Below are 24,119 nucleotides of genomic sequence, written 5' to 3' on the forward strand. Positions count from 1 at the left end.
CAAGTTTTTCAAAACACTTCAGGAAACTCTGAAATTATAAACGTGTGTTTTTGTGTTTCAGTGTGTCCTGCAGACGTCCAGCAACTGATGGTGAAGAAAGAAGAGTTTCCCCCTGAGGAGCAGCAGTGGAGCCCCCTTGTGGACCAGGAGGATCCAGAGCCCCCCCACATTAAAGAGGAACAGGAGGAACCGTGGACCAATCAGGATGGACAGCAGCTTCAAGGACTGGAGGAGGCTGATATCAAGTTCACATTGACTCCTGTCGCTGTGAAGAGTGAAGAAGATGAAGAGAAACTTAAATCGTCAAAGCTTCATCCGAGTGAGATGAAGGAGAACAGAGCGGACTGTGGAGGACCAGAACCAGCCAGGAACTCAGGTCCAGATGGACGTTTACAACAAGGTCCTGAGGACAAGACTGAAGAATCTTCTGAGACTGAAGTCAGTGAGGATGATTGGCTGGAGACCAGGGAAACTCAGACTGGTTTAAATACAAGAAATAACAAACTAAGTGATGTGGGATGTAAGACAGAAAAAAAATCGTTCAGTTGCTCTGAGTGTGGTAAAAGATTTAACCAAAGGGGCAATCTAAATACACATATGAGGATTCATACAGGAGAGAAACCGTATATCTGCTCTGAGTGTGGTAATGGATTTAACCAAAGGGGCAATCTAAATACACATATGAGGATTCATACAGGAGAGAAAGCGTTTAGTTGCTCTGAGTGTGGTAACAGATTTAACGAAAGGGGCAATCTAAATACACATATGAGGATTCATACAGGAGAGAAACCGTATATCTGCTCTGAGTGTGGTAATGGATTTAACCAAAGGGGCAGTCTAAATACACATATGAGGATTCATACAGGAGAGAAAGCGTTTAGTTGCTCTGAGTGTGGTAAAAGATTTAACAAAAGGGGCAGTCTAAATACACACATGAGGATTCATACAGGAGAGAAACCGTATATTTGCTCTGAGTGTGGTAAAAGATTTAACGAAAGGGGCAATCTAGATACACATATGAGGATTCATACAGGAGAGAAACCGTACATCTGCTCTGAGTGTGGTAATGGATTTAACCAAAGGGGCAGTCTAAATACACATATGAGGATTCATACAGGAGAGAAAGCGTTTAGTTGCTCTGAGTGTGGTAAAAGATTTAACGAAAGGGGCAATCTAGATACACATATGAGGATTCATACAGGAGAGAAACCGTATATCTGCTCTGAGTGTGGTAATGGATTTAACCAAAGGGGCCATCTAAATAGACATATGAGGATTCATACAAGAGAGAAAGCGTTTAGTGGATCCGAGTGTGGTGAAAGATTTAAGATTCAGTCCTCTTGTACAAGACGTGAGGATTCATAAAGAAGAGAAGTGATTCAGTTGCAACCAAGATTTTGTAGGATTTATCAGCAGATATTCATAGTATACATATTCATAGTTCACTGTTTTAAATAGACTACTAACAGGTTTTATGTCCCTAGATAAAATAACTCTATTTGATTAAATATGTTTGTTTTAAAACAATGACTTCTTGGTTCGTGAGATTCAATGACAGTTTGTGTTCTCCTTTATGTATTGAATGTGTTTCCAAGAATAAAAGTCTAATGAAAAGATAAAGGCGTCGCCCTCCTCTTTGTTTCCTCACGAGACAAATTAATCAGCTTCTCACAGTCAGACATGTTTGTTTATGTTTGACGTGAAGTCGGAACTCAGCAATTTCAGGTCAGAATATCTGACATGCGAGTCGTCTGGAACGCAGCATTACACTCACACATGAATGACTGTAAATGTCAAACAGCAGGATGGTTAAATTCAGAGACAGCTGTGATGTCCCAAAAAAAAATAAAATTTAAGATAATTATTTTTATGTTTGTGCTGAGATGTTTTGGTTCTGTCGGTCAATCTGTGTGATACTGGACTCAGTAGATCACAGATCTATATAAAACAACATAGATCATAGGTCAGTGATTCAAAACAAACATTTAATCTAATGAGCAATTAGTAGACAAGGATCGACCTCACGTGACGGAGGCAGGAGGTGAAGCGTTTATCTTTGCCGCAGTGCGCAAAACGCATGTCTTGCTTCAAAATGCATGTGCTAAGGCCCGTTCAGTGCTGATTTGCAGTCCTAGAAATAGTAGAAATTTCAATTTTTAATTGTTTTTGTTTTCATCTCAATTTGAAGTTGATCTGATGTAAGACCTGGTACAAGTTCCTCAAAGTAAAAATTTAGAATGTGGCCAAAATGGCCACTAAATGCAAGATGGCGGCCTTCCTGTTGTTTTTTCATAATGCCCCTTGAGACTTTTTGTTTTTTCTGGTCATGATAGATCGGTCAATGTCAACGTCTTCCAGGGGTCTCGTATTTGATTTACGGTTCACAAAAGTTTGAAATAAGTATTCACTTGGTGCTGTCTGGTGTATTTTGTTAGGCACAGCTTCAAGAAGAGTAAAGCTCAGCACAGTTTTCCTTTTCCAGTGCCTTTGTTGATGAAACAATTTGTTCCCTTAATTTGTATTTGCAACTCTAGGAGAATGATAATAATGATGAAATATCTTATTTTTGAGACATCTATGAAAAGAAACTGAGCAGTGGTGGTGTCTGTTTATCTGAGGATTATGTGTCAGTGGTCACATCAGGTTTGATTGTCTAATTTATTTCAATATTTTTCTGGGTTAAAAAAACAACATAAATGCTTCTTTTAATATGTTCTCCCAGTCAACAGAAAGTCAATGAGCTGTCTAACTCCACAGCCTAATCGTGCTAATCGCCCTTCTCCCCAATCTTGTGTATTAATGGGGGGGGGTGATCTACAAATCCATTTGATAATGAATCTGAATAAGAGAAATAGGCAACTGAATGGATTAATGAATTACTTTCCCTTTTTCTTATTTGCTATTCACCCTAATGAGTAATTTTGCTTCTCCATTCAACCTCTCCATTCCGTGACACTTTGGGCCTTGTGCTGATAAAACAAGAAAAAACAAAGCAAACTAGCCACGAAATCTAATTTCATTTAGTTCTTTAATAATATTGACAGCGTTTTTAATATAACAAGGGACAATACAATGAAAGTCAAAAATGATCAATAACATTTGAATGCACAGATTAATTTGTCTCTGATATTTCTTTGAGAAAAAACAAGACTCATTGAAACTCACTTTTATCGTCTGCTAAAAAGGCACAAGGAGGCTGATTGGAGCACGGCAATAACTTATCAATGATCAAACATGACACAGTCATCCAATGAAACTCTGCATTAGTAAATAAAAAGGCTGATGTTGAGGAAAAGTTAAGAAGCAAATAAACGTTTGCAAGAAGCAAATAAAGCAAATTCTTTGTTTGATAACATGTACAAAAGTATCTCAACAAAATAGCAATAATACCTACAAATCCCTTCAGAGAACACATAATGAATATGTATCATTAAGAGCTGATTGAGACACATTAAAAACATTGTGAACAGCAGCTCGAGACAGAAAGTTCAATCTGTTACCTACTGCCGGGACAATATGTCAAGTAATGTAAAGTATTTTCCAACAATGCTTCTATAACAAGAGGGATAAATCTTTATACAGCATTTGAATCTTCCTTCAGAACCCTGTTCAGTACAATCTCTCAAATCTATAAGATGAGACAACACACGATGGCTTCAGATAATCATAAGTGCAAATGTCTGTCTATAAGATGAGCGGATTTATATTATAAAAAGTTTTTACAGCATCTACTAATGTGCTTGTATTGAGAAGAATAGAGGAGCTGATACTCAGTGTATGTAATGATCAGTAAGGCTTTGTATTATTTACAGTACAATAAGGATTAGTTGCCAGTTGTGTTGAACACTGTGTTGTGTTGTTTTGTTGATAGATTTCTTGTAGTGCACATGCAGAAGAGTTTATGATACTAATGATAAGGCCTCCAGGTCAAAGCCTCAGCATGCAGAGTAAAGACAAAGACAGAAACTGCAGATATAAAGAAATAAAAAATGACCCTGTGTCCAAGTTGCCTGGTTTTAAAACACAAACTCTTCTTTGACTTCATCCTCCTCTGACCACGATTTCCAAAAACTGTAGTTCAAAAATACTTCTATCCATCTTCAGAGTCATGATCGAATCCAAACTTTAATTTGTGCCGTGAAGAACAAGACTTTTCATCTTCACTCAGAAGCGGAACCAGCCACTAGTTTCCTCGGAGCTGTCAAAGTTGATTCCTTCACACAGGGACTCCTTGAAGAGAGAGGAAACGTCACTGACACTCACAGATTAATGCCTCACAGCAGAAAATACTATTAGAGGAAACTAATAGAGTCTCAGGAGTCTTAAGTTCCTATTTGGAAAATTGGGTCATTTATGTGGAGTGCTGTTAAACGATTGCAGCACTGGAGACTGTTCATCAGAACATTGTCTAAGAAGAAGTTATTAATTATTAATCACTTTTCTGAACCTACGTGTGATTGCTTCACTTTAATCAATACTGAGAGACTCTTAAATAACCATCTTATAATTATTAATACATTATATATGTGCACAGCAAAGTATAGTTACTTGTCTATCATTTGACCTCTTTAAAACATATCTAGGTGTCTGACAAATGTGATAATCAAATGCTTTTAAAGAAGCTGCCTTTTGCTGTCGCAGCCATTTATTCATTTTCCAAAGAATCAGGGTGCGATAGTCCTTCTTGATAACGTTGCTGAGATGAAACATATCGACAGCAGCTTTCTGAATGCAAAGGTGATGGAAGGTTGAAGAAACCAAAGTGCTGGAAAACCATAAAAAAAAGCCGAGTCCCTCAGGGTTTCATCCTGGTAGGAGATGAGATGCTGCAAGGTGTTCAAGGACAAAACAAAAGATCTGGGGACTCCTGATCACAGCCGAGCAGAGTAACCATCCTCTCCACATTGACTCGTGTTAACAGGCTCAACAACAGAGGTCAATTCAAAGGGGACTTTGAATTGAATTGGAGAATTTAAGGGGACTGTTAATGAGTGTCATTCTAGTTTGTGCATGTAAAAAACCTGCAGTTAAAAAGCCCAAAGTCCTCAGTGAAGGAAGCTCCTCTCCCCCACAGTCAACATAGCACATGAACCTCCTCAAGCACCTGAAGCACATGAAGCTCCTGAAGCTCTTCAAGCACATGAAGCTCCTGAAGCTCTTCAAGCACCTGGGGCACAAGAAGCTCCTCAAGCTCCTGTTGTGTAAGTGTGTGTTACTAAGAGATATAAAAAGTTGTCTAATCTAAGATATGTGTGTTTGTGTGTGTGTGTGTGTGTGTTTGTGTGTGTGTGTGTGTGTGTGTGTGTGTGTGTGTGTGTATGTGTGTGTATCTATCCATCTATCTATCCATCTATCTATCTATCCATCTATCCATCTATCTATCTATCTATCTATCTATCTATCTATCTATCTATCTATCTATCTATCTATCTATCTATCTATCTATCTATCTATCTATCTATCTATCTATCTATCTATCTATCTATCTATATCAGGGGTCTTCAATGTTTTTCAGGCCAAGGACCCCCTGCTCCAACAAGAGATGGAGCAGGGACCCCCTACTATATATATTGTATAAAATTGTGTTTTATATTAAACTGGGCCTAGTGCCATGTAAAAACAGAGCTACCCTGTTATTGTGCATTCAATACTAAGCTATTCAAATATTACACAGGTTCATATATTCATGTTTTTAATTTAAACATGTGCAAGGTACAGGGTGGCCATGCCACTGCCATTTATAAACATACATCGTGCATTCAACACTGAGCTATTAAAGTAATTTTTATTCTATTTTTATTCTATTTTATTCTATTTTGTTACATATTGTTGTTTTTATATTGTTGTTTTATGTTAAAGTGCACCAATGACACCAAGGCAATTTCCTGTATGTGCAAATATACTTGGCAAATAAAAGAATTCTGATTCTGATTCTGATTCATGTTTTTATTTTAAACATGTAGAAGAGCCAGTGAATCCTCAAGCTATCTGTGGATGTAACACATACTCCCACATTAGTGAGATGTCGGACCCTGATGTGTAGCACACAACTTATCTCATCTTGGACGGATGGAGGTTGTCAGGCAGAGGGTCAAATCAGCCTCACAACATGTTGGATGCATGTTAATGTGTATTTAAAGACATTTAAATTTGTGGAAAAAAATTGGTTCGAAAATAAATAAAAAATTATAAAAAAAGTTAAAATTGTTTAATCAACCAAAGATTTCGCGACTCCCCTGCAGAGCCTCTGCGGACCCCCTAGGGGTCGCGGACCCCCTGTTGAAGACCTCTGGTCTAGATATCATCAATTCAATTCTAAGGGTTCCTGTCTGTTTCATTAGATTAATGCTCATGAAAAAGCCAATGGAGAGAATTAAAGTAAATCTTATCCCAGTGAACTGATGAGTCTTGTGATTGGTTCTTTCTGTGTCATCGTACCTGTTTCCCTTGAGGAGAAAGCTCGGAGTCCCCCCCGATGCGGCCCTCCACGTTGTGGGTGCTCTCTCCGTGGCGGCACAGGTAGATGGAGTGAGAGTGCACGTGGATGTTCATGAGGTAATACACGATCTTGCTCTGGATGTAGTCCTGCACCCGGTTCACCAGGAAACGCCGGCCCACGTTTATCACCTTGATAAACGACAGGTCCCTGCAGGTGGTGATGGATCATGGGGGGTTGAACTTAAAATCTGTTTACTGTCGCCATCTAGTGTTCATTTGTTGCAAACTGCTATAAAGCAGCTATCACCTCAGGGTCGTCGCACACCGACTCCACCAAGAACACATGTTGGAGCGAGGTCAGAGGTCAACGTACGACTTAAGGCCGGCGCATGCTTCTGCGTCGTCAGGGGCCCGCAGGCACGCAGCTGTAACGCAGGACTCGTTGTCATTCATTGTTTTCCAACCGTTGTGCGTGTGTTGCCATGCAATTCCCCGCCAGAACACTAGGCGCAGTAATGTTTTTTGTCGAAGTCGGCTCTTCTTCGTGTGTTGCACGAAGAAGAGCGATTTATTTACATCGCCACGGCGGCTCCGCAGAGCCTTTTTCTGGCGGAAAAATCCGCCAGTTAGTGACGGGTTATACTAGTGGACATAGTGTCGGATCTCTTCTGCCAAGTGCTCTTCTATCTGGTCCATATTCGTTCTTCTAAATCTTCCGTGGTTTCCGGGCATGAACCGGAAATGCGACTCCGGAAATGATGTAGTCAGCGGACCAATCACAGCCCTCGCGGCCGGGTGACGCTTGCGGGGCTTTGCCGTCTAGTTAGAAAAATTGGCCGACGCACGTAAGCACGTAGGAAGGGCCGTGAGGGGCCCGGAAGGGCTCCTGCGTCTCCGTTCCCGTGAAAACGCAGAAGCATGCGCCGGCCTTAACACGCAATCAAAACAAGATCATCCAGTTTTTAAATGAGACATTGAATGGGCCCTGTGGAGTTTTCATGTTAACATTTTTTTTTTAACAATATATTTATTGAGTTTTACATAAAAGAAACATACATTCAAACATTTATAAACATACAAACGTTTATGAACACCCCCAACCCACAATCAAACAATCAGGGTCAAGAAAAAGAGGCCAGAATTAAATAACTTAAATAGGATTAAATAAAATAATTTAAAAAAAATACATATATAAAAATATAAGAATAAATGAAAGTAAATAAAGACATAATTATACAAATACAGATAAATTTAATTAAATTACAATCAATCAAATCAAAAGCCTAGATAAAATAACGTTCTCTTATTCATAATATAAATTAGTTACAATTAATATTCATCCTATTAGGTGCTGCTTCTTTATTCTGTTTCACTCATTAATTTCCACTTGGTCGCTTTTTAAAAAATTGCATGAAGGTGTCCCATATCTCCTTGAATTTAAGCCAAGGCAAGAAGCCATTTCCCCTTAGCCACATTGCAGTTGTAGGACTGTCCATAGGTCCATACACAGGTTAATCAAAGGTGCTGTCTTTCGGCTTGGTGCAAAGTGATTAGGATAGATAGCTAATATACATCTTGTTAACATTTAAAAGTCTCACATTCATCATTTCACGTTCAACGCTACATAAACTGTGAATGTTTGAATGTGAATTTCAATTAAGTCCGATTTCCAAAGACAAGATAACAGCAGAATATAATAAAAACACTTCCAATGTTACCTTGAATGCATTCTCCTTCACAAAGCTTGAATGAGGTCTCTACGTTCTCTAGTTGTGTTTGTTGCATCAAAAACCTGAGAAAACAAGAACATGTGTATAACTTGGACAGTGTCAGCTTCATAGTGACAGCAGCAGCCTGTTTGATATCTAGGTCACAATTCAGCAGTGAGATGCTGTCAGGAGCCCGTCACGTTTTCACGAGACAAACCCCATTTCCACCAGATACGACCGTGAGTGGAGAGAGGCAGCTGTGCTCTGTGGAAATTAGCAGTGATTTTATTATGTATCGGCGTGAAGTCTAATAACATGAACACTCCCTACTTGAACAGATCTATTAGTCTGTATGTAATAATACCGATGGCGCCACCTACTGGCAACAGGAAATAAGCTTTGTTTCACAACTATCGGAGTCTCTGTTTCCTGTCTTTGTCTCTTTGTCCCCTCAGAGACTCAGCGTGAGGAGGAAGGAGCAACATGTCCGCCATGCAGCTGCTGCGGGAGTCGGTACATGAGCGGATCCGCGCTGCCGCTGAAGACTTCCTGCTGCAGGTGGAGGAAGGAGGAGGAAAGGCTCGAGTCCCGGAGCTGAGAGCGATGCTCACCGAGCGGCTAACGGCGGAGGTGGAGGAAACCGTGGCTGGGTACGAGGAGCGAGTGGAGCGGACAGAGCTGGAGATCTTCCGCCAGAGGAGGCTGCTCGATGCCGTGATGCAGCCCGAAGTCCGGCTGCACAGAGCAGGTCAGTCCCTAGAGGAACCGCTAACAGGCTAACGTTAGCTAGCATCATATCTATCTATATCTATCTATGCTGCTCACGCTCTCTGAACTAGCTCCTCTGCTAACAGCTGTTTCTCTGCATCACTCCGGCTACAATCACCGGTCTGTAGTTAAACAGCCACACATCCCAGCCCCTCCTCTCTGGTGCTTCGTGACTCTGTGTTCTGTGTGAGCTCAGCCTCGTAGTCTAACAGGCTGATACAGCAGCGATGGCTTCTCTCTCTCCCTCTTGCTCCGAGTGGCTCATGTTCACTGACTCCTCCGCCTCCATTAACAGTAGAGCTACATGTAATAAATGCAGTGTGTTGGTAGCGATGGAGGAGAGAGGCTCAGCGACCTAGAAGCTCCGTTAGCTGTAGTTGGCTTAGCCGCCGCTAGCCACCTAGCTTAGCACGTAGCCACCTAGCTTACCACGTAGCTTAGCCTAAGCTAGCTCTGTTATTCTAGGAATATTACCCAGTCTATAACATGACAACCCAGAGTTGGGACCAGGAAGCAGAGCTGCAGTGCTACACACTTCTCTGCTCCCTCTGGATCAGTCACACAACCCCATAGAGACTGTGTCTGTCCACCGTCCGATTACATGATTTAAATCAAACATTAACAGAGCGAGAATTACACACAATAATCTAATACAAATTAACACAACCTCTGCAACAACTCAGGAAACTAAGACTTTTAAATGTGATCTTTTAAACATGGGATCACTGTCATCAAAAGCTATTTTAGTTAATGAACTAGTCTCAGATTATAACATAGATTTATTGTCCCTCACTGAGACGTGGCTGCATCCTGATGAATCAGAATCAGAAAGGATTTATTGCCAAGTAGCTTTACACCTACCTGGAATTTTCTTTGGTAAATAGGTGCATATATTTAACATGAAGCATGAAAACATAATAAGTACTTCACATAAGAAAGAAATAACTGTTAATAAAAAAATAATATCCAAGATATAAAAAGTTAAATAAAAAGTAAAATGCAAAACAGATATATACGAGATATAAAAAGTTAAATAAAAAGTAAAATGCAAAACAGGAGAGAAATGTGGATGTGCAATATGCAATATACTGTTATGTGTGTTAATATAACACAGAATTGAGGCGTGGGTGCTGGATAAGAGTCCAAGCCAGGTGGGGGTTGTTAAGTTAACTCACTTGAGCAGTGTAACTTCAGCGTGAAAAGTACAAGCGGAGCGTCTGTTTCATTCAGTATAATTTATTCTTCCTCGTGCATCAGCTCTGTGCATCCGTTTCATGCACAGGTTCACAACAACAATAACACAGGATGTGACGACATACACGTCATATATACACAGGTACGAGAGAAACATAAAACCTCTAATAACAGGCAAAACTATTACCGTAAAACAATAAGAGCGTTCTCTATAATAAGGATCGTTTAACACCCCCACTCGCTCTTATCACATTAGGTTGCATCAAAACAAAAATAACAGAATGTGGTATCCTTGATACTCAGAGAAACAAAATACTCTTTGCACTCTTAAGTACCAAACATCTTTTTAACTTCAGCTTAGTAGCTGGCTTTGTCATGACATCAGCAATCATTTGCTCAGTAGGACAATATTCCAAAATAAACTTTTCATTGTTCACATTTTCCCTGATAAAATGATACTTAATGTCAATGTGCTTGCTCCGTTGTCTGTTGACTGGGTTTTTGGCTAGTGCTATGGCACCTTGGTTGTCTTCATACATTTTTGTTTTTGCATATTGATATGTGTCTATACCCCTGAGTAACTGCTCTAAGTAAATGCACTCCTGTACGGCTGATGCTAAGGACATGTATTCAGCCTCACAACTGGATAAAGCTACTGTCGGTTGTTTTCTTGTTTTCCAGGATATCAAAGAGCTTCCCTCATTTAGACTGACACAAAAACCTGATGTACTTCGCCTATCTGCTGGGTCTGATGCCCAGTCAGCATCACTGTAGACTCTTAGGCCTAATTTTTCTCTGTCATTTCTCCTAAAACATAATCCCTGTTCTGTTGTACCTTTCAGGTACCTGAACACATGTTTTAATGTGGTCCAGTGTTCTACTGTTGGTTCAGCAAAGTGCTGGGAGAGTTTACTGACCACAAAAGTTATGTCTGGTCGGGTACATGTAGACAAGTAAATTAAACTTCCTACTGCCTCCCTGTACCTTCTTGGGTCTTTCAGTTTTTCTGCATCTTCTGTGTATTCAAGTTTTGGTTCACATGGAGTTTCTCTAGCTTTGCAATCCTGCATCCCAAATCGATCTAGAATTTTGCTCACATATCTCCCCTGTGACATTTTGACTACACCATCTGCTTGTTCGAAATCTATGCCCAAGAAATGTCTCAGCTTTCCCAAGTCTTTCATTTTGAACCTTTCAGTGAGTATTCTCTTTACATTTTTCAGAACATTTTCATTACTAGCTGCCATCACCAGATCGTCAACCCATATGATTAGGATTACTTACTCGTTGTGCTTTTTTTTTGTATACACAGTTATCAGCTGGGTTCTGTACAAAATCATTCTCACTTAAACATTCATGCAACATAGTATTCCAATTTCTCCCTGATTGTTTCAGACCATAAATAGATTTTTGTAATTTACACACAAGTTTTTCACCTGTATTGGACTTTTTCTCATAACCCTCAGGTTGCTCAATATCAATTTCACGGTCAATTGGGGCATGCAAGTAAGCTGTCTTCACATCCGACTGGTGTAGGACTAGGTTATCTTGTACAGCCTTTTGCATGACCACTCTCACACTTGACATATCAGCTGTGGGTGAGAGTCTCCTCGTAGTCAGTGCCTGGTTTCTGACTGTAGCCTTTTGCTACGAATCTTGCTTTATATTTATCAGATCCATCAATTTCGGTCTTAAGTGCATAAACCCATCTGCCCCCCACTGTCTGTTTGCCTGGTGGCAACTGAGTAAGCTTGAAAGTCTCATTCTCCTCCAGGGATTGCATCTCCTCTCTCATGGCATTAGTCCACTGCCTTGCTTTGCTTGATGCAATGGCGTCCTGGTCATTTTGAGGTATGTCACACACTGCTCTGTAACAAGAGTCCATGCATGTGTGCAGTTTGTCATCTGTCACATAATCCTGTAGATAAGCTGGTCTCTTTCTAATTCTCGGTGGGTTCCTCTTGATCACAGTCTCTGTGGACACATCTGGCTGTGTGTACTCAGTCTTTTCAGATGAAGTCTCACTATCATCACTTTGAACACCTTGACCTGGTACATTTTTCACATTCTTATCAACAACATACTCATCACTGTTGTCATCAGTAGAGTGTATATCCCCGTATTCTATGTGTGACTCAGATGTTTGTGTTTCCCTTTCTTTGCTTGCTTTAGTGGTGAATTTCACCAACCTATGCTTTTTACCCCTCTCTGTTTCTGGATAGTACACTAGATAGTAGTGGTGGGGGAAAAATCGATTCTGTTAAGTATCGCGATATTTTGCGCCCGCGATTATATCGATAATGTAGCACAAAGTATTGCAATATTTTTTTTTTTTAATACTTTATTTTCAATTATATATGTAACAGCCCCTGGCTGGCAAAGCATGACAAGGAGAGTTTCAGAGTTTAAAAGATACCTAGTGTGTATGTGGAAAGGATGTTCTCCACTGCAGGAGATATAGTAACGGCCCAGAGGAACTTTAACATCTGAGCATGTCGACCAACTCCTTTTTCTGAACAAAAATGCCAATATTCCCAAATTAATTTAACATTTTGGTTCATGACCTTGCAGCCGACTGGACTCTAGTAGTACACTTTTTTATTTTTCTCAATTTGATTGAAGCTCTAGGTTACTCTTATTTATATGCTTATTCTCAGGTTTATGTTACTCTATTATGTCTGCTTGATGTTACTGTATTGTATTTAAATAATTGTAAGTTATGTGCTGGGAGCTCAGCGTTCATGTGAGAGGTCTCCTATTCAGAAAATAATTACAAAGGTCCTGTGTCCTGAATGTTCAAGGACAAAGTTTTTGCACTACCCTTTCTTAGTTTTTACACTTCAGTTAATGTGTAGAAGACAATGTTGTTCACAGAATTAAAGGTGACATTTGAAGTGAGGTGAACAGTCTTATTTTCCTCTTTTTGTAATGCCTTTGAATAATATGGGGGACATGAATCGCAATATATCGCAGAATCAAATCGCAATACTTGCAGTATCGCAATATATTGCAGAATTGCAATACTATTGAATCGTGGCCCAAATATCGCAATACTATTGAATCGTCACATTTTTGCCAATTCCCACCCCTACTAGATAGGCTGGGCTGTTCTTATCATAGCCTATGAAAACACCTTGCTCACATCTGGAATCCAATTTGCTTTTCTCTTGCTTGTAGGCAAAACACATCGATCCGAATTTTTAGAATTTGGATATGTCTGGGACCCTTCCTGTGAATAGCTCGTACGTCGTTTTCTTTGTACGTCTACTGTAACATCTGTTTCTCACATAAGCTGAGGACTGTACAGCGTAGTTCCATAAATTATCTGGTAACCCGCTTTCTATCAGTAGGCATCTGCTCATATCATAGAGTGTTCTCCACCCTCTCTCTGCTGTGCCATTTTGGTGGGGTGAGTATGGCGCAGACGTCTCATGTCTAATCCTATTTTTTGTTACAAGTGTCTAGAAGTCTCGACTTGTAAACTCAGTGCCGTTATCTGAACGGATACACTTGACTTCTCCATAAGGAGCTATGTCTGCTAAGAACTTTTCTGTGGCCTGCACTGTATCACTCTTGGACTTAAGAAAATTTACAAGCATAGTTCCTGAGTAGTCGTCTGTAAAGGACTGTGAATATCTGTGTCCTTCTATGCTTGGTGTCCGCATGGGACCGGCTAAGTCGGTGTGGACTAGTTCTAGGGGCTTCTTTGCCTTCCTATCTGGCTCCGTATTTCTTGTCTTGGTGAACTTTCCCTGTGTACACACATCACATAATTGATCCAACCCTACTGCACCTCCCTTAATCACCATGCCCTTCACAACACTTTGCAACCTTTTCACATCTTCATAATTGGAATGACCCAATATTTCATGCCAAGTTTGCATATCATGACATACTTTACATTTATCAACATTCTTCTCAACAGTTGGTAAGTAATACAAATGTCCATTCTCATGAATGGACATGTGCTGCCATCCTTGGTGATCATGCGACTGTTCCCCTTCTTGAAAGTGAGTGTCGCTCCTCCATTTGTTGCTCTTGCCACTGAGAAGATGTCGTTTGGATATGATGGCATGTAGAGGGCCTCTCGTAGCTGCGCTGTGTGTTGTCGTCCTGCGTGGTCTAGAAGTTGTATCACCGCCGTGCCTCTCTGTTGTGCTCTTCCACTGCACTTGCTTCCGTCCGCTAATTCCACTGAGTGGGTCTCTGACCGGAACGAGTTGTCGAAGCTCTGGAACTTGTTGATGTCATTCTCGATGTGGGAAGTCGCTCCCGCATCCACCATGATGCCTTTCATCTTCACGTTACCTGGTGGTCTTTCACTCTTGACATATCTGGCAATGAAGAGGTGGTCTTGGTCGTCACCTTGCTCCTCTGCAACTGACGCCATCTTGTCCCCCCTTCTTCTTACAAAGTGTTTCTGCATGCGTATTGTTCTTGCAGTAACTGCACCACACTTTTCTGTAACACCTTCTTGCCATGTGTCCTTTTATTCCACACTTGTAGCAGGTAATGTTAGCATCTTCTTTTCTGCTACTGTGTGGCTTGCTATGGCCTCCACCTTGTGTTGTAAACGTTTTCATCACATTATCTGTAGTTGCTTCAGCCATTTTCATTTTCTCTGATTCCTCATAGACTCGTAGTCTTCTTTTGAAATCTGCAAACGTGACGCTGTCTCCATTCTGCGTCACATGGACAGCTAGCGGCTTGAACGAGTCCGGTAGCCCGCTTAGCGTCATGGCCACGATCAGTCCATCACTCATGGTCTCTCCTGCTTCCCTTAATGCTGTTATAATGTTCTCAGCTCTTATTAAATAGTCAGTAACAGTCTCGCTGTCTGCCATGTGAAGCTTGGTTAGAGACGTGTTCATATTTATAATCCGTGGCTTGCTCTTCCCAGAATAATGTTCTTTTAGTATTCTCAGGGCTTTCCTGCCATCATCAGCAGCCTCGTGTCTGATTAACAATAGGCTTTTATCATCTATTAGCCTTACCAGCTCAGCGTAGCAGTCGGCATTCTTCCGTCCGTCTTTCTCGCTCGCATCAACTGGTTCTCTCACAATAGTATCCTTCAACTTCAGGATATGCAAGCAGCTCAGGAACCGTGTCTCCCAAAGGTCAAATTTCTCCTCCGTCCCATCGAATATAAGCTGCGGTGCTGGAACTCCTGTTGCTCGGTTAGCCATCGTTAGCCCGTCACTTTCTTCTAGCTTCTCTGCTAGCTATGCGTATACGTCGCACCTACTTCACGCCCTCTTGTCTTCAGCCCTGGGCCCATAACCTGTTAAGTTAACTCACTTGCGCAGTGTAACTTTAGCGTGAAAAGTACAAGCGGAGCGTCTGTTTCATTCAGTATAATTTATTCTTCCTCGTGCACCGGCTCTGTGCATCCGTTTCATGCACAGGTTCACAACAACAATAACACAGGATGTGACGACATACACGTCATATATACACAGGTACGAGAGTAAAACGTAAAACCTCTAATAACAGGCAAAACTATTACCGTAAAACAATAAGAGCGTTCTCTATAATAAGGATAGTTTAACAGGGGTCCCGGTGTAACAGGCCAAATAAACTCCCGCCCAAATTAAACCAAAGTATACCCCGGGGGATAAACTGGCCTAGGCAAAACTATACCCCGGGGTGTAAAACAGCTTAGGCCATACTATACCCCTCCAGGCCAGAGTATACCCCAGGGGATAAACTGTCCAGGGCAAAACTATACATGGTGGATATGTGGTTGATTTAGCTCTAAGGTCAAGTAGGCATAGTAGTTGTGTTGTGCTATCAAAGCATTTGAATCTTCAAAATCTAGGCTTGCTATTCTCTTATATTTTAATGATAATTTACACTGCATTAATTGGAATTCAGCTGTAGGCATATACTAGGAGATCTGTATCAGAGACTAATTGTATCCACAATTTAAGTACTGCAAGCTAGACTATTATGCAGTTGTAGACACAACACAGGGGGTCCTTGGGCCTGAGAAGGGAAGGAAAGGGGTTAAATGTGGCTATAAGATGGACTATTAAATGTGACTTAAAAAGTCAGTTTTCGTTGACTAAAATTAGACTAAAATGTTCTGAGTTTCCATCAACGAAAACTAGACTTAAACTAAGAAGGATAAAAATGACTCAATGTGACTAAAACTAATATGCATTTTCATCTAAAGACGATACTAAATCTAAAATAGATACCAAAATTAACACTGGTGTCATGAAGTTGAAATTTGAGTTATAATAACAATGTTAGTATTGGTGTAGCGAGCTAGAGAGTTTAATCAGACTAGATTCAACTAATCAACAGCTATCTTGGAATGAAAAACGTATGTCAGGCCAAATACACCAAAATGCTTAATAACTAAATAAGCTGGCCAAGGAGTTAGACATTTTACCTTACTGGCCATCAAAGAGCATGACAACTCTTTCATACATGCAAAGCAGCTCACAGAAATATATCCCAACTTGTGTATTGCTCTGCGGATCAGAGCAACACTACCAGTAACAGTAGCTTAAGCCGAGAGGAGTTTTTCTAAATTCAAACTGTTGAAAACGATGTTTTGATTGATAACTTTGCAGCAAGGAAGGCCAGAAGGATTGCACTGTAACCCTTGAAGTGTGATGCTAGGGAGTGGAATGTAAACAGTTCTTGAGACAAAGTTGGAAGGAACCGCTCACAGGCTAACGTAGGCTAGCATCAGCTCGAGCAACAGAGTTAATACTCCACTTCCTGTCTGTCTGCTCCACCTCTCACCTGAATAATGAGGAGGATTTGATGCTGTTGTGAACGAGTCTGTGCAGAAAACCTGCTGCTGTGAATGAAAAACTTTTCTTTACCAGAAACCTTTTGTTTTATGCTGCTTCCTTTACGAGCTGCGTCGTAACACCAACTGTAAACGACCTCAACATCTCTACTTCCTGAATGTGATCGTTCAAAAATCACAACAGTCGACATTAAACGACACAACACAAGTTTTTCAAAACACTTCAGGAAACTCTGAAATTATAAACGTGTGTTTTTGTGTTTCAGTGTGTCCTGCAGACGTCCAGCAACTGATGGTGAAGAAAGAAGAGTTTCCCCCTGAGGAGCAGCAGTGGAGCCCCCTTGTGGACCAGGAGGATCCAGAGCCCCCCCACATTAAAGAGGAACAGGAGGAACCGTGGACCAATCAGGATGGACAGCAGCTTCAAGGACTGGAGGAGGCTGATATCAAGTTCACATTGACTCCTGTTGCTGTGAAGAGTGAAGAAGATCAAGAGAAACTTAAATCGTCAAAGCTTCATCCGAGTGAGATGAAGGAGAACAGAGCGGACTGTGGAGGACCAGAACCAGCCAGGAACTCAGGTCCTGATGGACGTTTACAACAAGGTCCTGAGGACAAGACTGAAGACTCTTCTGAGACTGAAGAGAGTGAGGATGATTGGATGGAGACCAGGGAAACTCAGACTGGTTTAAATACAAGAAACAACAAACAGCCTGTAAGTCATGTGGGATGTAAGACAGAAAAAAAATCGTTCAGCTGCTCTGAGTGTGGTAAAAGATTTAACCAAAGGGGCAATCTAAATAGACATATGAGGATTCATACTGGAGAGAAACCGTTTAGTTGCCCTGAGTGTTGTGAAAGATTTAGCCATAGGGGCAGTCTAAATACACATATGAGGATTCATACAGGAGAGAAAGCGTTTAGTTGCTCTGAGTGTGGTGAAAGATTTAACCAAAGGGGCCATCTAAATACACATATGAGGATTCATACAGGAGAGAAAGCGTTTAGTTGCTCTGAGTGTGGTGAAAGATTTAACCAAAGGGGCAATCTAAATACACATATGAGGATTCATACTGGAGAGAAACCGTTTAGTTGCCCTGAGTGTGGTGAAAGATTTAACCAAAGGGGCCATCTAAATACACATATGAGGATTCATACAGGAGAGAAAGCGTTTAGTTGCTCTGAGTGTGGTGAAAGATTTAACCAAAGGGGCAATCTAAATACACATATGAGGATTCATACAGGAGAGAAACCGTTTAGTTGCTCTGAGTGTTGTGAAAGATTTAGCCATGGGGGCAGTCTAAATAGACATATGAGGATTCATACAGGAGAGAAACCGTTTAGCTGCTCTGAGTGTGGTAAAGGATTTAACCAAAGGGGCAGTCTAAATACACATATGAGGATTCATACAAGAAAGAAAGCGTTTAGTTGATCTGAGTGTGGTGAAAGATTTAAGATTCAGTCCTATTGTACGAGACATGTGAGGATTCATAAAGGAGAGCAGTGATTCAGTTGCAACCTTTGCAACAAAAGATTTATTAGGATTTATCAGCAGATATTCATAGTATACATATTCATAGTTCACTGTTTTAAATAAACTACTACCAGGTTTTATGTCCCTAGAAAATATAAATCATTGAATAACATGAAAGATATGTGTTTATATATCTTATTTCTACAGATTTCTACATAATTTATCTATTTTTCATAATGTCCCTCTTGTAATTTTAAGGTTAAAGTGTGTTCCTTGCCCAGTATGTATGTGTGTTCTTAACAAGTTCATATGATTAAATATCTTTGTTTTAAAACAATGGTTTCTTGGTTCGTGAGATTCAATGACAGTGTTTGTTCTCCTTTATGTATTGAATGTGTTTCCAAGAATAAAAGTCTAATAAAAAGATAATGGCGTTGTGGCCCTCCTCTTTGTTTCTGTACGAACGGAGGCTGCACTGGCTACAGTTGAATTGTCTCCTCACGAGACAAATTAATCAGCTTCTCACAGTCAGACATGTTTGTTTACGTTTGATGTGAAGTCGGAACTGGGCAATTCAGACTTTTTTGTTTTTCTGGTCATGATAGATCGGTCAATGTGAATGCGTTCCAGGGGTCTCGTATTTGATTTACGGTTTACAAAAGTTTGAAATAAGTATTCACTTGGTGCTGTCTGGTGTGTTTTGTTAGGCACAGCTTCAAGAAGAGTAAAGCTCAGCACAGTTTTCCTTTTCCAGTGCCTTTGTTGATGAAACAATTTTTCCCCTTAATTTGTAGTTGCAACTCTAGGAGAATGATAATAATGATGAAATATCTTATTTTCACGACATCTATGAAAAGAAACTGAGCAGTGGTGGTTTCTGTTTAACTGAGGATTATGTGTCAGTGGTCACATCAGGTTTGATTGTCTAATTTATCTCAATCTTTTTCTTTTTCTGGGATCAATAAAAAAATAAATGCTTCCTTTAATATGTTCTCCAAGTCAACGGAAAGCCAATGAGCTGTCTAACTCCACAGCCACATAGTGCTAATTGCCCTTCACCCTTATCTGGTTTACTAATGGGGGGGGGGGGGGGAGTTACTACAAATCCATTTGATAATGAATCTGAATAAGAGAAATAGGCAACTGAATGAATTACTTTCCCTTTTTCCTATTTGCTATTCAACCTGCTGAGTCATTTAGCTTCTCCATTCAACCTCTCCATTCCGTGACACTTTGGGCCTTGTGCTGATAAAACAAGGTAAAACAAAGCAAACTAGCCACGAAATCTAATTTCATTTAGTTTTAATAATATTGACAGCGTTTTTAATATAACAAGGGACAATACAATGAAAGTCAAAAATGATCAATACCATTTGAATGCACAGATTCATTTGTCTCTGATATTTCTTTGAGAAAAAACAAGACTCATTGAAACTCACTTTTATCGTCTGCTAAAAAGGCATAAGGAGGCTGATTGGAGCACGGCAATAACTTATCAATGATCAAACATGACACAGTCATCCAATGAAACTCTGCATTAGTAATGTTGGGGGAGAGCCAGAGTGCTGACCGTCAAACAATGGGTTATAAATACTTGAGGCCTACAAGGCCCAGCTGAAACCAGTTCAACCAGTTTCACTCTTAATTCACACCTTCTCTAGACAGCCTGGAGCATCGCCTTGGTGGGGGAAGCATCTCCTGAACCCCCACTTTGCCCCCCCTCCAGCAGGCCCTGGTGGGGAGATGTTGCAGCCCGCTCTGCAAAAACCTAAATGAGACTCTGAAACGCCCACTGAGGTCGAATCCCCGCCCACTAAGGTCGGAACCCTGACATTCTCATTGGCTGAGAGCCAACTGAACCCTATGACCACTTCCTGAGGAAGCAGGAAGTCCTCAGGTGGTATAAGGCAAGGGACCTCACAGAAATCTGTCTCTTTTCCACCCTGCTCAAGTCGTATCCAGACCCTCCAGGGGCCTAACTACACGACTCAGTAACTAAGGAGGCGATTAGACGTTTGTTTAATATCATTTTATTTGAAGTCGTTTCATTTTCTTCTTTTATCTCAGTCGAAATTTTATTTCTGATAGGACTCTTTGCTGTTTTAACTTGAAAGACCGAAACAGGAAGTGCCCCGCTAGACGGACACTTCCACAGACTTTTTCTTTTTCAACGACCCACAAACGGCTTCCACAAAGCCGTTCCCTGCAGAAGCGCGACGTTCATCCCGCTGAGGAGTAAGAGGCAATCCACTCCGTTCCTGTAAAACAGCACGTTCTCCGCTGTTACAGAAGAAGACGAAGTTTCATTCCGTCAAGGCAGCACGAGGAATACGCTCCCTTTTCCGGTCCAGCGGCCGAGCTCCAGAGCTCCGCTCGAGTGACCACGTGATTTCACTGGCCCCCCGGGACATTCCACCGACGCGCACGCACACCGCGAGGGTGGTACAGTAAGAGACTTGATTATCTGGGCAGATACGTAGCGTATTGTTTAATATTTGAGTGTATTTGTTTGTGGGACCTCCGTGTCTCATTGTTTAGCCACGACGATTCGGCTACTTCCGATTTCCGGTTACGGCCTTGTGCCACAGTTTTTAAGCGCCGTGACTAAACGTCTCCGGCTGCACTCGTTCCCGTCTGAACAACCTTACAGAGATTTTACCGTCAGGCTTCAGCACACACAACGCCGTTTGGGTGCTGAGCGGTAAAGTAAATGTAACTTAATTTTTTTTTAATAAATAATCTTTTATTATTTTTATAATCATATTTCATGATTATTAATAATTAGCCAACATCAAGTTTACTCCTATTGCACAACAGTAAATAAAAAGACCAATGTTGAGGAAAAGTCAAGAAGAAAATAAACGTTAGCAAGAAGCAAATAAAGCAAATTATATCTCAAAAATATCTCAACAAAATAGCAAAAAATACCTACAAATCCCTTCAAAGAACACATAATGAATAAGTATCATTAAGAGCTGATTGAGACACATTAAAAACATTGTGAACAGCAGCTCGAGACAGAAAGTTCAATCTGTTACCTACTGCCGGAACAATATGTCAAGTAATGTGAAGTATTTTCTAACAATGCTTCTATAACAAGAGGGATAAATCTTTATACAGCATTTGAATCTTCCTTCAGAACCCTGTTCAGTACAATCTCTCAAATCTATAAGATGAGACAACACACGATGGCTTCAGATAACAATCACAAGTGCAAATGTCTGTCTATAAGATGAGCGGATTTATATTATAAAAAGTTTTTACAGCATCTACTTTATAACATGATCTGTTTGCAAATGTAGAAATAGATTTTTATCGTAATAATGTGCTTGTATTGAGAAGAATAGAGGAGCTGATACTCAGTTTATGTAATGATCAGTAAGGCTTTGTATTATTTACAGTACAATAAGGATTAGTTGGCAGTTGTGTAAAACACTGTGTTGAGTTGTTTTGTTGATAGATTTCTTGTAGTGCACATGCAGAAGAGTTTATCATGGTGCGATAGTCGTTCTTGATAACGTCGCTGAGATGAAACATATCGACAGCAGCTTTCTGAGTGCAAAGGTGATGGAAGGTTGAAGAAACCAAAGAGCTGGAAAAAAAAAAAGAAACCATGAAACACTGTGATAACGTATATGCAGATAACATGACTTGAACAATGGGATGAATTATGGGAAAGAAATAGAAACGTTGGCTAAAGTTTTTTTTACCAAGTCTTCACAAAAAATACTCACAGACATCTGCTTCCTATTCGGGGCTGAAAGACGAGAGAGAGAGAGAGAGAGAGAGAGAGAGAGAGAGAGAGAGAGAGAGAGAGACTTTTATTTACTCAGTGAAGTTCCAACAAAACAAAATACTACAACATATCAAGCATTTTTTGAACAAAAATTACTTACTTAATTAAATTCTTCTAACAGAAACTCATAAATATTACATAATTTTCCCCGTCATGGTGCTCGGTGTTACGAGAGACAGTCTCTCGAGTCTCTCCTCCTGGGCCAGTTGGGCTCGGGTTTTCGACAGTAGTTTCCTCAGGCGGTACACATCCTGACCTGAGAAGGTCGGTTGGCCGATACCTTCAGATTTTCCCATGAGGCCTTTTGCAACTTCCATGAACTGTCTTGGATCTAGGAAGAAATCGTCTACATTAACCATTCTCATGCCTTTAGTGAGTACCTGGTGTGTCGCTCTGTGGCTCCCTCGGGACAGGGGCCTCAGCACCCCCCCCCCGGCAGGCTGGGGGGCCAGTGCAGGAGCAGCGGAACCACCAGCCGAGGCAGAAGGGGGGGCCGGTGCAGAAGCAGCGGAACCATCACCGTCCAAGGCAGGTGGGGGGGGCGGTGCAGAGGCAGCTGACTGGCTCTCACCGGCTCTATCCGGGCACACACGGATCACGTGCCCCTCCTTCCCACATCCAAAACATTTCATGTTTCCCGAGGTAACATGCACTTTGTAAATAAATTCATCTATTTTAAAACTAAAAACCAGGTTTAATTCTTCGTTGCTCTTCTTCAGAACCATAAACACACTTCTCCTAAACGACAGTACATGTTTCAGCTGTGGGGATTTGCAATAAATGGGAATCAATTTGATGGGGGACATTACTTGGCCGTGTCTTGCCAGTTCTCTCTCCAGTAAATCATTGTTCAGGAACGGGGGAACAGTAGATATTAGGATTTTCTTTACCGGGTTAGCCAGGGACATCACAGGTGTGAACGAGCCCTTGATCACTACTCCCCTTTCTATTAGCAGGTTAGCTTTCGCTACACTGTCCACAAACACCACCACCGCACTATTCATCCGTGAGGCAGACTTTACACACTCACACCCCACCACCTCACCCACAGCCATACTGACCTCCTCCACGGAGCAGTCCACAGCTGGACACAGTTTAATGCCATGTCGGCGTGTTAGCTTGTGGAGGCCGGAGCCTCCACCTGCAGCAGCCATGCTGCACCAACACACCGGCAAACACCAACTAAACTGTTGCTCCTGAATCCCACACTCACACACAAACAAAAAACACCTCTACTATAACAAAGAGGGAAAAATATCATAGAAACAAGGTAGATAAATCACAGTTTTCCAACAAACTTTTCCAGCTCACTCACCACACTCACTCCCAACATGCACTCCAACAGAGAGAGAGAGAGAGAGAGAGAGAGAGAGAGAGAGAGAGAGAGAGAGAGAGAGAGAGAGAGAGAGAGAGAGAGACAGACAGACAGAGACAGAGAGAGCAAGAGAGAGACAGACAGAGACAGACAGAGACAGAGAGAGCAAGAGAGAGACAGACAGAGACAGAGACAGAGACAGAGACAGAGACAGAGAGAGAGAGAGACAGACAGAGACAGAGACAGAGACAGAGACAGAGAGAGAGACAGACAGAGACAGAGACAGAGACAGAGACAGAGACAGAGACAGAGACAGAGAGAGAGAGAGAGAGAGAGAGAGATTTTTTTTTTTGATTTTTCAAAAACACTTTATTTACATTTTCTTCATTTTACAAAACCGTTGCTTGTATTATAATTTAAATAAATAAGTGCTGATGTTAATAAAAACTCAGTCTGTTAAAACACTTTACAAAACACCTGCATACATTATTATTCATTAAATACACACAAAAAAAGCTGTTGTAAAAAACTCAGTCTGTTAAAAAGTGTGGAAAAGGAATGAGCTCATTGTGGGTGACGGTGCAGAGGATGTTGTTGAAACATTAAAAACCACAGTTAAACGATAAAAGGTTGGGCTGGGTCCAAGTTCTCCCCCCCTC

The 24,119-nt window shown here is 41.0% G+C and overlaps 2 protein-coding genes and 1 pseudogene across 2 annotated transcripts; 2 read left to right on the top strand and 1 right to left on the bottom strand.

Moving 5' to 3' along the window:
* Positions 1-528: 528 nt before the first annotated feature.
* LOC132999954 (gastrula zinc finger protein XlCGF8.2DB-like) lies at positions 529-1,437 on the top strand (the record flags this gene model as incomplete). Its single annotated transcript, XM_061069761.1, has 1 exon — positions 529-1,437. A coding segment is annotated over one exon (837 nt), but the record flags the coding sequence as incomplete, so codon positions are not given.
* A 2,727-nt stretch (positions 1,438-4,164) lies between these two features.
* The window catches only part of LOC133000159 (6-phosphofructo-2-kinase/fructose-2,6-bisphosphatase 2-like), a 79,284-nt pseudogene continuing 59,329 nt past the window's right edge, over positions 4,165-24,119 (bottom strand).
* Positions 14,847-18,371, top strand: LOC132999431 (gastrula zinc finger protein XlCGF8.2DB-like). Its single transcript, XM_061069117.1, has 2 exons — positions 14,847-14,873; positions 17,588-18,371. Exons 1-2 carry the CDS (start codon positions 14,847-14,849, stop codon positions 18,305-18,307), a joined length of 747 nt encoding a protein of 248 aa, XP_060925100.1. The 3' UTR covers positions 18,308-18,371.

Source organism: Limanda limanda, chromosome 4 (assembly GCF_963576545.1).
Source record: "Limanda limanda chromosome 4, fLimLim1.1, whole genome shotgun sequence".
Classification (NCBI taxonomy): Eukaryota; Metazoa; Chordata; class Actinopteri; order Pleuronectiformes; family Pleuronectidae; genus Limanda; species Limanda limanda.

What these genes read in the sequence shown, in the direction of transcription:
- LOC132999431 (XM_061069117.1), top strand. Translation starts at nt 14,847, where the DNA reads ATGGCCACGATCAGTCCATCACTCATG. An exon ending in CGATCAGTCCATCACTCATG is followed by an intron (nt 14,874 to 17,587) that starts GTCTCTCCTGCT and finishes AACAACAAACAG; the next exon opens with CCTGTAAGTCATGTGGGATG.